The 15,758-nt window shown below is 32.8% G+C and overlaps 1 protein-coding gene and 1 pseudogene across 2 annotated transcripts in view; both read right to left on the bottom strand.

Moving 5' to 3' along the window:
• The window catches only part of LOC114264864 (serine carboxypeptidase-like 51), a 68,655-nt pseudogene extending 67,721 nt beyond the window's left edge, over positions 1-934 (bottom strand). The window contains exons 1-4 of the transcript XR_014363339.1: positions 805-934; positions 415-509; positions 211-318; positions 37-105 (exon numbers count right to left, since the gene is read on the bottom strand). The product of XR_014363339.1 is annotated as a serine carboxypeptidase-like 51 (transcript). The remainder of the gene's footprint in view (positions 1-36; positions 106-210; positions 319-414; positions 510-804) is intronic.
• Positions 935-6,359: 5,425 nt separating this feature from the next.
• LOC114262354 (serine carboxypeptidase-like 51) lies at positions 6,360-14,028 on the bottom strand. Its single transcript, XM_082919480.1, has 13 exons — positions 10,922-14,028; positions 10,533-10,627; positions 10,320-10,427; positions 9,978-10,218; positions 9,495-9,538; positions 9,320-9,387; positions 9,127-9,232; positions 8,855-9,030; positions 8,667-8,736; positions 8,189-8,239; positions 7,899-7,951; positions 7,635-7,770; positions 6,360-6,624 (listed from the first exon to the last, which is right to left on the bottom strand). The coding sequence occupies exons 1-13, from the start codon at positions 11,058-11,060 to the stop codon at positions 6,553-6,555; spliced, it is 1,359 nt and encodes a 452-aa protein (XP_082775606.1). The 5' UTR covers positions 11,061-14,028; the 3' UTR covers positions 6,360-6,552.
• Positions 14,029-15,758: the final 1,730 nt, after the last annotated feature.

Genomic DNA, 15,758 nt, shown 5'->3' on the forward strand with positions numbered 1-15,758 from the left:
AAGGGCCTTCAACATTGCAGTCAAATCAATCCCTACCGCTTCATCAGTCTTAACTGCCAAACTCTCATCTTCCACATAACTAAATCCCATTCCAACTGGACTATCCTACAAGAGCAAATGTAGATCGCGTGAAATTAAAAGTTTTAAGTTCGTTAAGTTATTGCGACCAAAAAAAAAAAAAAAAAAACAGTATGTGAATGTGAAATTCACCACAAACAAGAGATCAGCTTTGGTGAGCCATGTTGAATTCCGCAGCTTCAAATCCACGTCCAATGGTTTGATTTCTAAGAAGTTTCCAAACCCAACTCCAAAACCCCCCTAGAATATTCAAAAATCATGACATAAAATCAGATAAATTATACAACTATGAATAGTGCATTGTATTTTTGTTTTGGGTATTTTCATTGTACAGACAGGACCTCCTTCGAGCCACAAAATTGTAGGCCATGGATTGGATGGATCCCCAACTCTGTGAGGACTTCTATAAAGCCACCAAAACATGTGGGCCTCTACATTACACAATGCACAACAATGAATAAGGTGCCAATAAACCAATAGTACTAAAAATTACACTACTGACAAGAGATTACTGCTAGGAACACAGAAAGCCAGTCACAGATTCGAACACCTATCCATGTTTTGCATCCGGTTCTGTGACTGGTTTATATGTGCATAGTTCAACTTTTGTTATTATTATTTTTTTTTGTTGATAAATATGTGCATAGCTCAACTATTGACAACCACCATAAGAATAAAGTAGTCGGGGGATATTGTTTTCAGATTTCATAGAAAAATTTGACATACTGGGTCGAACTTCAACATATCCCCATTGTTCCGAACCATCATCAGTCCCTCCAGTAAGATGGAAATTTGCAAGAACCAATGAATTAGAAACCAGCAGAGAGAGAGAAACAAGGAGCAAAATACTCTTCATTGATGCCATTTTAGTATCCAAATGAAATGGCTAGGACAACTTTGTGTTAGGATAATAGACACCTAGACTAATAAATAATAAACAATCACACACACAAGGAGACACAAATATTTATGTGGTTCGGCCCAATGCCTATGTCCACGGACAAAAACGAGAAAATTTCACTAAAACAGAGCAAATACAAAACAGAGGAGGAGAAAGAATTCTCACTCAACTCATAGCTCTCTATCTCTCAATCTCTGATGATACATCCCCTCCCTTCCGTCTCTATTTATACACAAAGATGAGAGTGAGAGAGAGAGGAGACAAACGCACCAAAATTTCTACATTCTTTAATGGTGAGGGTGAGTGTCAACAATGGCAACAACGTGAAGAGAAGGGAGAGTCTTGCAGATGCCCAGTTTAGACTTTCACTTCCGGTGGAACTCCTCGTACACCATCCTCCTGAGACTCTGCACACATGTGAGTTGGAACTTGGGACTAACACTTTGTATATAAGAAAGCTATGGCATAGGAACCATCACTTATTTGTCTTTCGACTACAAAGAGAGTAGTAATAACAAAACAAATTTAGACGACAAATCCAAGGATGAGTTTGTTCACATATGAGTAGGCTTAACATAGCAAAGAAAAATAAAAAAATAAAATAAAAAATTATTTGTTGCGAACAAATTTCTATTTTAGAGGGCCCTGCTAGATGGGATTTGTGTAACATACCCTGCACAAACTATAATTCCATGATGCATATGGACTATGCAGCGTTCCATCTTCTCGTGCTATAGTCTTTTTCACCATTTTTTTTAAATTATTTTTTCTTATCCTTTTGTTCTCTATTTCTTTTAATAAAAGAAAGAGGTTGTTACGCATAGAACAAACAAACTGAAAATAAAATAGCTAGATTGGATACAAACATCCAATGCTCAATTTCAATTTTAGACCTAAGATCAACAAAGACACATGACCTAAGAAATGAACCAAGCAATAAAATGAAAATGGACTAGAGCTCAGACTCAAAAAAATTAAGTCTTACTAACGTATGTCTGTGCTTCAAGCTAACAATGCATTACATGGTTGTATATTTCTTATACATTCAACTTTTACCAAAAATGTATAAATGTTTTAAAACTTGTGTGCCGAGGACATTGGTCAACATTTTGCCAAAAGTTAAAATAAAAAGAGATGGACCCTGTTGATTTCTAGGAGGGATGCTATCTATTACTCAAATATTTCTTCGAAACTCACAACCTCCTGTATATGCAACTTCCTATATATATGTTATGGTGGGTCTCATTATTTTTTAAAGGGAAAATTTCACCAATTGTCCTTATTGTTTTTTCCGAATATCAATTTGGCCCTTGTTATTTCAATTATTTGTAGCACACATGAACTTTTTATTTTGTATCAAATTAATCCATTCATTTTTGTATCGAGTTAGTCCAATCCTCAACAGCCATCTCATTTCTGGAAAAAGGATCCCGTGACCAACTTTTAAGGGAAAAATGGTCTTTTTTTCTCTCTTTATCTTCCATTCATCTTCTCTCCCCTCCGATCACTCCTACCACTGTCACTACCAAACCACAAAAATCCAATCACAGAATTATGGGATGAGCTCCCATCCATATTTTCATCTCTCCATATTCATTCACACTTCTCTTGTGAGTCTCAATTTGGACCCATATATGATCCGAATCATCTCTCTCGTAGGCTCTGCACTAAAAGTCATTTATGCAAAAATTTAATTTGATTAAATAGCATAACCACATAAACAAATAATATTTTGTTCTATAAAATGAACGACAAATAGGATTATAAATATAAACTATCCATTTTATAAAATAAATGTAATTTGTTTATGTGTTTATATTTCGGTAAAACTGTTTTTTGCATTGATAACTTTAATTGCGAGGTCTATGAAATGGACAGTTTGAATTATTGATGTGAGCCCAAATTAGTACCAACAAAAGGAATATGGATAGATGTAAAGATGTAAAGTACGGAGGAGAGCTTATTCCCAGAATTATGGAATCAAGACACAGGATCAAGCACCCCACTTCTCCAAACTCAAGAATTTCAAAAAATGTATGAAATTGAAAACCATGAGTCAACAAGAAATTGCCACCATGTAAATCAAATTAACAGAGAACCAGAATTAGGAAACATAGAAACCAAATTGGTTAAAAAAAAATTCAACGAGGAACAATAACATACAAAGATCATTGCTCATGAATTGAACACAAATTCAACATAAAGATATAGTAGAGAAGAATCAAACCCTGGTACTGGCATGTTCGCTGCAGACCATCCAATAGCATCAAACCAAGTCATCATCAACGACAATAACACATACACCTTACGGAAATTTACCATTTTCACCCTCTAAACTTACTCTACAATCATCTTGGAGGAATATTTTTCAAAACCCATATAAGTGAACAAAGACACACATGACCTAACAAATGAACCATGCAAGAAAATGGACAACACCTCATACTAGAAAAAATTGTCTTGCTAACAAATGTCCGTGGCACAAGCCAACAATGCATTACGTGGTTCATATTTATTATCTATTCTACTTTTATAAAAAATATATATATATATATATATATAACTATTTTGAAACATGTTAATGTGTGTAGAAGACGCCGGTTAACATTCCAAAAAGTAAAATAAAAGGGATGGGAAATATTTCACTTAAACTCATCACCTGTTATACATGTAGCTTCCAATACATGTGTTAAGGGGGTCTCATTATTTTTCAAAGGGCAAATATCATGGATGATCTCTATAATTTTATCCAAATTTCACTTTGCCCCTTGTTATTTCAATTGTAACACAAGTGTCCTTTAGTTGTTGATTTTGTATCAAATTAGTCCATTCATTATTTGATTTTGTATCAAATTATTCCAATTGTTTACAACCATCTCATTTTTGGACAGAAATGATTACGTGATCAACTTTTAGGGGTAAAATGGTCTTTTTCTTCTTTCCCTTCCATTCATCTTTTCTCCCTCCACTGTCACTTCCACCCAATAACCACCATCCTACACCACCACCATGTAAATCAAATTGAAAAACCATTAAGAATTAATGAAACAGAGAACCAGAATTAGGAACAGTCCAATAATAGAACTTCAATCAAACTTCGACTAGAAACCAATTTGGGTAACGAAATTCAACAAGCAACAATAGCACAAAAGATCATTTTCTCATAAATTGAAACACAAATTAAAAAAATAAACAAAGAAAAAATAGATAAGAATCAAACCCTGGTAAAGGCATTTTTGCAGCAAACCATCCAACAGCATCAAACAAATTTGACAATTAAATCACAAATTTGGCAAATAAAATGCAGGGTTAAAAACTGGCACTTTCTTATGATTGATCACTGGAAGCACCTATCATGGAAGTGAATTTAATATTTAAATTTAGGGCCGGTTTGGGAACTCTCAAAAAATTTAAAAAATCAAAAAGTTACTAAAAAAGTTAAAAAGTTATCATTATTCACCAAAAAAATATTAAAAAAATATTTTTCACATATTAATACAAATCAAAAAAAATGCAATTAACAAGGTACTGACGTGATGGGCCCGTCAGTGACCGGGGAAAAAAAAATAGAGTAAAATATTCATTAAATTGGATGGTAGAGCTGGGCCCGTGGGGGCCCATCATGGGTCCTGTTTTGACAGTCTGAACCGTCAATATGTAGAACTCGTCTAATACTATATGCCTATAAAAAATTACGCCTATCAGATATAGCTAAATATATGATCAAATCAGTTTTGTATAAAAATGGATGGTGTTATAGTTAATAGTTAACAAAAAAAACTAACAGGATCAGATAGCTATCAATATCCAATCAACGTGATTTTTTACAAGCATATAGTACTCGACGAGTTCTACACATTGAACCGTTCCGATTAGTAAAATGGGACCCGTGGTGGGCCCCTATGGTCCGAACAGAACCGACCAATTTATGCCCAAAAAGTAGATAATCAATCTATTCCAAAGTCCTCTACCTAGGCTGCCAGCCGTACGGCCTATTCATCACTTTATTCCCCTATACACTTATTTATATAGTTTTTTAATACACATTTTTTCATAAAAAGTCAAAAAGTTAACCCAAACATCCATATTTTTTTCTTCAATTTTTTAGTCTAAAAAGACAAAAAGTTCATTTATTTAGGACACTCCCAAACAACCCCTTAGTTAACTACAATACATTACCGATAATAAAAAAATATAAGTCTATCACTTTAAAATAAAAATATTGATTAATGTGACTCACAATTTTGAAATTTTCGTTGTCACACAATCATGATAGAGAATTTTAAGAACAGAATTTCAAATCTCATAAATTTCACATCAATTGTTCTAACAAGTTTGAACCCAGAAATTGCCAAAGAATGTTTAAAAAATGTTTAAAATTGGAACTTTTTTTAATAATTTCTTCTGATTTTTTTTTTCCTTCAAAATTTTAGATTCGTCTAATAGAATAGAATTCAATAGTATAAAAAAAATTAAAAAAGAACCACTAAAATAATCAACCAAACACCCATTGCTAAGGTCTCGTTTGAGAATATATTATTTTAGTAACATTTTGACTTTTTACGAAAAAATATGTATAAAAAAAAAAAGAGTAATGTGACAATTTATAGTGATTTTTTAATTTTTTTTGCTAAAATATTTGATCCCTAAACGAGGCCTAAATATAGAAGAATTACAAATTAGTGGAATGTAGGGTCATTCTACTTGCTTTCTAATATTTGACTCATTTTATTTATTAATACATATTTTTTAAATGTAGATTTGAGTTGCTTAAACCACCCCGTTGGGTTTTTGTTTTGTTATTTCACTCGAGAGAATGTTTCTCTTTTGCTCTCCAATAAATACAGAGCATTATTCTTTTAAAAAAAAATGTCATGAAATTTACTTTGCAGTGGTTGAAAGTGTAATTTTTTTTTTTTTTTTTTTTTTTTAGCAGCTGCAAAACAAAAGAGGCAAAACATAAAACGAAAAAGAGAAATTAAACCAAATCTTATATATACTGACCACGTGCAAATTAAATATGTGTTTATTGGTCACTTCAACAATTTTCTACACTCATGATTGAAGCATGTAGATGTCAAATTCCTTTTCGTTTATTTATTTGAAAAATGTTAAAAACAATTGGACCGACTGTCTTTAGTGTTGAAAATTTGTAAAAGTGATTTAAGATTTGTAAAAAGTATACTGAGATTACTAATCAGATTTTTGTTAATAGATGTATGCGACTTTATTTTCATTTTTAAAAAGACTGTTTCTGTGATTTGAATCTGTTGGCAAGACAATATCTAATCCCCAAGTTGGGTGATTTCTATTGATCCATCTCTGTCCCTTGAGAAGAACAAATTAGGAATACATTTGATGCAAACAAATTTGGAGAATATTATAAGACAAGAAATCCTTTTTGCTATTTCTAGAAAATATTTTGTTGTCTACAAGACAAATATTATTCGATTACAATCAATAACTTGTTTCAATAACATTAATTGTTTGTTAATCCCTTGTAAGTGCATTTCCAGCCACATCTGGTTTACTGCTTGAACTTCAAGAATTTGGCTTTTCACGTTAATAATCCATCATGATTTACTTGGTGATCGAGTAATGCTGCCAACCATCTGCAGAGAAATGCAAGGCTGATCTACAGGGACCTGCACATAGATAACAACAACAATAAGATTTGAATTCACGAGATACATGCGCATTAACACAGAATTGAAGTTTTGAAAATGTAGGATGTTAAATCCTGTTTCGTTTAGGAGGTAATTTTATGGTTAACATGTTTACATTATATGAGACTAGGGGCTACATGTGCTTTCTAAGACTCAAATCTTTGTCAAACAAGACTGGTATGAATTCGTCTCTTAATTTGTTACTTCATTATGTAATATGGTTATTCATACTAACAATTTTTTTAGTGTAAAAAATGCAAGATAAAAGGAGGCCTTTTGTGTAGAAAGTGACCTTCCAATAAAGCAAAAATAAATATACAATACATAAATATGCATGCATACACAAATACATGTTTCTATACTTGAATCATTAAAAGCAGAAATAAAAAGGATATTGAGCTTATTTGGTGTAACTTATTGAAAGTTGATTATCAGAAAGCAGAAACTACAACATTTCTTTCCCTGTTTTTCAATAATTAAATTTTTTCAGCTTATTTACGTTATTACTATTTCATAAACAATAAGCATAAGTTGCACCTAACACATAAGGCACAAATTTCCAAAAACAAAACCAACCCTACCCACTTTCTAACGTTGTGAGTGCTATTATCGACCAAGTATCAATGTCTTCTTGCTTGACCATGCCTTGAATGTTGTTTATTGGGTAGTGAATTTGAGCCTAAAATATTTAGGAGCAAGGATGGACCTAGGGGGTCGTGAGTAGGGGCGATCTCAAGTATCAGTGTCCACTAACTGGTCTTCACTTATAATCTAGTCGAAAATCATGATTGACTCGATATTTGTTATTACATGTGGCATATCAATCTTGTGAGATTCATCCGAGTATAGCAATGTTTTGAAACTCTGTTTTCAATTGTTTAGATATCAATTCAGTACTAATGAATTGACAAACCATGGCTAAGAATGATGATGATAAGAACAACAACATTGACTATGGGAGGCAATAATAATGTGATAGAATCACTTACAAAGTGGCCAGCTCCAAGAATCCAATAGAAGAAGAGATTTTTGTAGGACCTTACGAACGCTTTTGTAGTTATATTATCTTCTCCACAAAACAAAGGAGTTCGGCTCAAGTTCAAATAAGTTTTCAAACCTTCCCATCTATAAAATTTAGTTTATTAGCAAATCTCACAAAAATCCAAAATACGTTTTCTGACAAATGTTTTCTGCATAAAACGTTTTTGGCCTAGGCAAAAGAAGCGTAAATTTAAAATGAAAAGAACCATTACTTGAGTTTGTCGATCCATGCTTCTGTTCCTTTGGTTGCACATATGAGATCAATCTGTCATACATAGCATCAAAACCATATCAACCAAAGAAGCTAATGGAAACAAATAAATGCAAGACTTTGGAGGAAAATAATATTCTTAAACATCTATGGGACAACTCTATTCTGATTTTCATTGCATTCTTGTTCTAAGATAAAGTATATCCTTGTCTACACTCCTTTTTATCCATAGTTTTCTAATTTCTATCTGACATATTCATCTATATTGAAAATACAAGATATTCATAGTACCTGTCCATTGTAAATGGTCACATTTACGCCTTTGGCTAGGAGCTCATCAACCTGAAAAATGCAAAAAAGGTTATAATTCATAGGAGTTCTTCTACGAACACATAAATCGATCACAAAATTGGACACAAAATACACTTGAATAAACAAGATTTTACAGGTTTATTAGTGGGGTTCACTTTTAAAAATCTTGTCATTCTATATGTATTATGTGACCTATTTCTGTATTCGTAGACTTATTCAAACTCCAACAAACACACAAATAGCCAATAGATCTTAGTTGGACTCGGGACAAAAAAGAGTAAACATTATCAGTCCAATTCCAAGTCATTCTTCACAAGGCCAAGTCAATGGAAGGTAATTTGAAATTGTTGATTGAGAATTACCATAATGCCCAATTTAACTTTATGTTGTCTACAACCTAAAACAGTCATTTCTTAGGTGCAAGTGAGATTGAACATTGAAATATAGTCATATTTACCTCTTTGATTCTTGGTTTCATGAAGTCTCCAACCATTGCTGGGAAAACAATTGCACCTTGTCCATCCCATCTACACGATTTCGGGTAAAATTGTTATATGTAGAAATTTATATCTTGTATCATACCCTCTTTGTTTTCAAATAAAAAGTTTTTTTATTTTTCATTTTTTTTAGCACGAAAGAACTTACGTTACATTCTCTGGAATAATCTTTAGCTTCTGTTTTATAGGTCCATTCATCACGGTGTAAAGGTCAGGACCCGATGCACTATTAATCGATGAAAAAATCTTGGTTAGTCCTTTCGATTCATATGTTCTTGATTCAACAGGGTCATTACTAGAATCCAACATGAAGTTATAGAAGTCCTACAATTCAATCACAAAATTACTCAACGTTCCAAATGCCAATTGTATATGACTATGCTCGTGTTTGTGTGTCTGTGTGTCTCGATAGAGACTTACCACATTGTTACTGCTTGCTGAAATAACACCCTCAAGCACTTGCCAAGTGTTTGTTGCATCTTCATACTTTTCTTCTGCAAGTTCCTGCTGAATCTTTTGCGCTAAACTGCACTTGCACGCACCAGGGTTATGTTAAGAGTATTTTCTCTCTTGTTATTAATTTTTTTTTTTCGAAAAGCAGTTTTAACAAAACCTGTTTGAACTGTACAAGGCGTTGCTATCGAGTCGTGACAAGTCCTTGAGAAGAGGTCCCCATGAAAACTGCATCACATGCACAATTCATATATCCAAATTAAATGAACCAAATTTAATTTTCTTTTAAACCAAACGGATAAAGAGTTTTGGTTATAATCAAGCAACCAACACACCACAAAATCTTCAGGAGAAATCCAACTGTCTCCCAAAGCAACTCCTGTATAATACAATGCAAGAATACAGAATTAGGAAAAAAAGTTGTATTTAGAGAGTAATTATTGGACACAAGTTTTCTATAGTTTTTGTTCTGTATATTTTGCTCTCACAAAATCAAAAAACGACAACGGCTATGGAAATTTGTTTGGCAAACTGATTCTGAAAACTGTTTTCAGGAACCTTTTCTAAGAACATCCATTTTTTTAGGTAACACCTCTAAAATATTTTTTGAATTTTTTAAAAACTGTTTTTGCAAAAAATGAATACGATATGAAAACAGTGATTATTTTCGAACTTTTCATTATTTTGTTTCTGAAAACACAAAAAAACCAAAAAATAAAGATGATACCAAACAAGTTCTTTATGTTTATATGGATAGTGAATTTTGAACCAGTCGTTGCTCTCAAAGGACTTCCAAAATAGTAGACGGTAATGACTACCTCCAAGTTGTAACTTTAATTCCCCTGCTTCAATAGCTTTAAGAGCTGATAACCCAAGAGTAACTGCAAATTTTCCTCCATATGACTCTGCAATAATGAACAGAGGACTCTTTTGTAGTGTCTCATTTCCATTGAAAAGGGCCTTCAACATTGCAGTCAAATCAATCGCTGCCGCTTCATCAGTCTTAACCGCCAAACTCTCATCTTCTACATAACTAAATCCTGTTCCAACTGGACTATCCTACAAGAACAAATGTAGATCGCGTGAAATTACAAAATTTTAAGTTCATTAAGTTATTACGACCAAAAAAAAAGAAAGAGTTATGTGAATGTGAAATTTACCACAAATAAGAGATCAGCTTTGGTGAGCCATGTTGAATTCCGCAGCTTCAAATCCACGTCCAGTGGTCCGATTTCTAAGAAGTTTCCAAACCCAACTCCGGAACCCCCCTAGAATATTCAAAAATCATGACATAAAATAAGATAAATTATACAACTATGAATAGTGCATTGTGTTTTTGTTTTGGGTATTTTCATTTTACAGGAACTACTTACAGGACCACCTTGGAGCCATAAAATTGTAGGCCATGGATTGGATGGATCCTCAACTCTGTGAGGACTTCTATAAAGCCACCAAAACATGTGGGCCTCTACATTACACAATGCACAACAATGAATAAGGTGCCAACAAACCAATAGTACTAAGAATTACACTACTGACAAGAGATTACTGCTAGGAACACAGAAAACCAGTCACAGATTCGAAAACCTATCCATGTTTTGCATCCAGTTCTGTGACTGGTTTATATGTGCATAGTTCAACTTTTATTATTATTATTTTTTTTGTTGATAAATATGTGCATAGTTCAACTATTGACAACCACCACAAGAATAAAGTAGTCGGGGGATATTGTTTTCAGGTTTCATAGAAAAATTTGACATACTGGGTCGAACTTCAACATATCCCCATTGTTCCGAACCATCATCAGTCCCTGCGGTAAGATGGGAATTTGCAAGAACCAATGAATTAGAAACCAGCAGAGAGAGAGAAACAAGGAGCAAAAGACTCTTCACTGATGCCATTTTAGTATCCAAATGAAATGGCTGGGACAACTTTGTATATAAGAAAGCTATGGCATAGGAACCATCAGTTATTTGTCTCTTGACTACAAAGAGAGTAGTAATTACAAAACAAATTTAGACGATAAATCCAAGGATGAGTTTGTTCACATATGAGTAGGCTTAACATAGTAAAGAAAAATAAAAAAATAAAAAAAAAGTTATTGGTTTCGAACAAATTTCTATTTTAGAGGGCCCTGCTAGATGGGAGTTGTGTAACATACCCTGCATAAACTATAGTTCCATGATGCATATGGACTATGGAGTGTTCCATCTTCTTGTGCTATAGTCTTTTTCACCCTTTTTTTCTTTGTTTTTTTTCTTATCCTCTTGTTCTCTATTTCTTTTAATAAAAGAAAGAGGTTGTTACGCATAGAACAAACAAACTGAAAATAAAATAGCTAATGCTCAATCACAATTTTAGACCTAAGATCAACAAAGACACATGACCTAACAAATGAACCAAGCAAGAAAATGAAAATGGACTAGAGCACAGACTCAAAAAAATTAAGGGTGGGTCTCACTAATATATGTCTGTGCCACAAGCTAACAATGCATTACATGGTTGTATATTTCTTATATATTCTACTTTTACCAAAAATGTATAAATGTTTTAAAAGTTGTGTGCCGAGGACATTGGTTAACATTTTGCCAAAAGTTAAAATAAAAAGAGATGGACCCTGTTAATTTCTAGGAGGGATGCTATCTATTACTCAAATATTTCTTCAAAACTCATAACCTCCTGTATATGCGACTTCCTATACATATGTTATGGTAGGTCTCATTATTTTTTAAAGGGAAAATTACACCAATTGTTCCTATAGTTTTTTCCGAATGTCAATTTGACCCTTGTTATTTCAATTTGTAACACACTTATCCTTGAACTTTTTATTTTGTATCATATTAATCCGTTTGTTATTTGATTTTGTATGGAGTTAGTCCAATCCTTAACAGCCATCTCATTTCTGGAAAAAAGATCTCGTGACCAACTTTTAAGGGAAAATGGTCTTTTTTTCTCCTTTATCTACCATTCATCTTCTTCCCTTCAGATCACTCCCACCACTGCCACTACCAAACCACAAAAATCCAATCACAGAATTATGGGATGAGCTCCCATCTAGACTTTCATCTCTCCATATCCATTCATACTTCTCATGTGGGTCTCAATTCGGACCCATATTGATGATCTAAATCGTCTGTCTTTTAGGCTTTGCACTAAAAGTCATTCATGCAAAAAATTAATTTGATTGAGTAGCATAACCACATAAACAAATAATATTTTGTTTTATAAAATAAACGGCAAATAGGATTGTAATTTAAATCATCCATTTTATAAAATAAATGTAATTTGTTTCTGTGTTTATATTTCGGTAAAGCTGTTTTTTGCATGGATAACTTTTATTGCGAGGTCTACAAAATGTACAGTTCGAATCATTGATGTGAGTCCAAATTAGAGCCCACAAAAGGAATATGGATAGACATAAAGATGTAAAGTATGAAGGGAAGTTTATGCCAAAATTATGGAATCAAGACACAGGATCAAGCACTCCACTTCTCCAAACTCAAGAGTTTCATAAAATATATGAAATTGAAACACCATGAGTCAACAAGAAATTGCCAACATGTAAATCAAATCAACAAACCATTGAGAATTAATGAAACAGAGAACCAGAATTAGGAACCATAGAAACCAAATTGGTTAAAAAAAATCAACAAGGAACAATAACATACAAAGATCATTGCTCATAAATTGAACACGAATTAAAAATAAAGATATAGTAGAGAAGAATCAAACACTGATACTGGCATTTTCGCTGCAGACCATCCAATAGCATCAAACCAAGTCTTCATCAACGACAAGAACACATATACCTTACGGAAATTTACCATTTTCACCCTCTAAACTTACTCTACAATCATCTTTCGAGGAATAATTTCACAACAATAATGATAGAGAGTTTTAAATTTGAGCTCTTTGCAGTGACGTGGGAAGGGTAAATTAGAGCTATAGTAATGTGATAAAGCGAAAAAAAAAAAAGAAAAAAAAAAAAAAGAAGAAGTCAAAACATGAGTGAGGCCTACTCCTAGAGCTTTTTTAGAGCTCCCACATTACAGCTCCAAAATATATTTGTAATTTTCAAAACTCATATAAGTGAATCAAAAAAAAATGCTTGAGACCTCTAGATGAGGAGCCCTAGAGGTGAACTCCATATTATGCTTTGATGTTTTAGTTTGTGATGTTGCATTTTTATCTTTATTTTTATGTATTGTCATATTACTAGAGTTAAAATTAGAGCTCAAACTCTAATATTCTCTATCATCAAGGATATATATATATATATATATATAAAAAAGGGGATGACTCTCTTTCATATCCTTATTCTTTGTACTTCTCTAAATTTTATTTTGTGGGCTTTATTCCTGGTCCACAATAATAATCCGAACTGTTCATCTTGTAAGCATAATTGTAAAGATGAGTTGTACAAAAAATTAAGGAAAAATTACCTACATCTCCCTTGAGGTTTAGCTAAGGCCTAGTTTGGGAAAATTGAAAAAAGACAAAAAGTCAAAAAGTCACTATCCTATTTAAGTCACATCATCTTATTTAAGTCACATCAGCTCTCTAATACATCACTTCAAACCCAACCCAAACCCAACCCATATTTCATAAAAAGTCAAAAAGTGCACTTATTTAGTCTTCCCAAACTAGGCCTAAATTACAGATTCCTCCTTGAAGTTTTAGAATTTACATCCCGCCCTCCTAGATTTATATTCACATAACAATTTAACCCATACCGTTAACTAAACGTTAAGAATGGTTAGCTGACATCATCAAAATATAAATTGATAGACGATATTGCTCCAGTTGAAATCCCTTTGATAAATCAACAAAAGTTACAAAAGAATTACGTTAAATGGAAAAAAAAAAAAAGTTGTTTAGAAAAAAAAAAGAATTTAAAAAAAAAAATAATAATAAAAATAAATATAAAAAAATATATTTAATTTGTAAAAATTATTTCTAACCACTCAAAAGATAAAATTATATAAAAATAATAATTATTTTTTATTTTTTATTTCTTAACCAAATTATTAAAAAATTAAAAATAAATTTCTAAAAATCAAACTAAATATATTCTAAGAATTTTTTAACAAGTCATTTCATGTGTTTTTAACTTTTTTAATTATTTGTTAATTTTATAATATTTTCACCATTTGACACTACAACATATAAGAGTTTTAGAGACTAATTTTTTTGATCACTAAAAGTGAAAATTTTGTTGCAAAAGACATTTAGGGATTAATTCCTATCATTGTGAGGATAGTCGCTAAACGGTCGCCCTGAAAAGTTAATAATAAGGCTTTTAGCGATAAAATTCCGAAAATGTCACTAATATTCAATTTTCGTTGGTAAAAATATAATAACAACACTTTTTGCAACAAAAATATTTTGTCTCTAAATTTTGGTCTCTAAAATCTTAATTTTTTGTAATGTAATAAGTGTTTTTCCATTTTAATTTTGCATTTCATAACTTATTTAAAAATAATAATTTAGCTAAATCACAGGTGTAGACGCGCCCTTGGGCCTTACTATAGTTCGGACTCAATTTGTGTCACGGTCCTATGTCTAATCTCGCGGAATGCAATGCAAGACCGATGAATCATCAAAGAGTCCAAATCCGGCAAATCGTTTTTGAAAACAAATTTTTTGAAAGAAGTGCCAAACATGGACTGCTTTGCCAGATACAGAGTCGCCACCTAAATATTTTATTTTGGGGAATTTAGGAAACCCTGACTCATTACTTAAGGCCACGTGTCCGTCATCACCAAAGTTACCTCGGTTCGGGAACTTGGGTACGATTGGGGAAGGTCACTTCGTGAGCACCCCCACTCGCCCGATCAAAGATCGGCTTCTACTAACCATGATATCTAGTTTTGAAAATATTATGCGTTCTTATTTCGGTTATTAGCCTAGATTTACTATGTGATACGCACAGCATACAAGTATAGACTGGATCGCCTGGATTGAAACAAAATGTTTCATGTTTGTTTTTGAAAGTGGTTTGATGGTACTACCCGCAAGTAGGGTAAGACGTGGATTTGCCATCCTCGGGTGGGCTTAGAAAAACATGATTTTACCACTATCTAGTAGGCTTTAAAACTCACAATTAATGAATTGTTCCAATTCAAATAACTCAACCTTCACTCACAGGCATTCAGACAGTTATATCGCATAAGCAATTAGCCTCATGGTAAGCATGCTATCATGGCAGTCACTCACACACATGCAAGGATGCTAAAGCGTAAAACTTACCGAGTACTCCAAGCCAAAACAAAAGCTATGTTAGAAATCCATGCATGACCCTAACTATACAGAAATGCCTAATGCAACACATGCAGGAATGCAATTACAATAGGCTCGGCTATTCTAAAGATGGCATGTGATGATGCTACAACTAACAAGCATTTAACTTGAAATTGAAATATAATGCAGTTAGTATGATGCGCCGAGCCTGGTGCATGCAAGACAGATGAATGAATGCAAACATGCTATCATACTGTATGCTAATTGAAACATGCCCTAAATTAACCATCATAAGCTGGTAAATAAAATGGAGAAAGACGTGGGGTTAGAAGACATACATCACACTCACGCACACTTAT

The sequence above is a fragment of the Camellia sinensis genome, chromosome 3, assembly GCF_055761805.1.
Source record: "Camellia sinensis isolate YWXY chromosome 3, ASM5576180v1, whole genome shotgun sequence".
Taxonomy (NCBI): domain Eukaryota; kingdom Viridiplantae; phylum Streptophyta; class Magnoliopsida; order Ericales; family Theaceae; genus Camellia; species Camellia sinensis.

Bases quoted from the DNA above. Each gene is read 5' to 3' on its own strand.
- LOC114262354 (XM_082919480.1), bottom strand. From the start codon at position 11,060: ATGGCATCAGTGAAGAGTCTTTTGCTCCTTGTTTCTCTCTCTCTGCTG. The intron at 9,388-9,494 runs GTGTGTTGGTTG...CATGTGATGCAG, and splicing joins TTTCTCCTGAAGATTTTGTG to TTTTCATGGGGACCTCTTCT. The intron at 8,240-8,666 runs GTAAATATGACT...TGCATTTTTCAG, and splicing joins TGAAACCAAGAATCAAAGAG to GTTGATGAGCTCCTAGCCAA.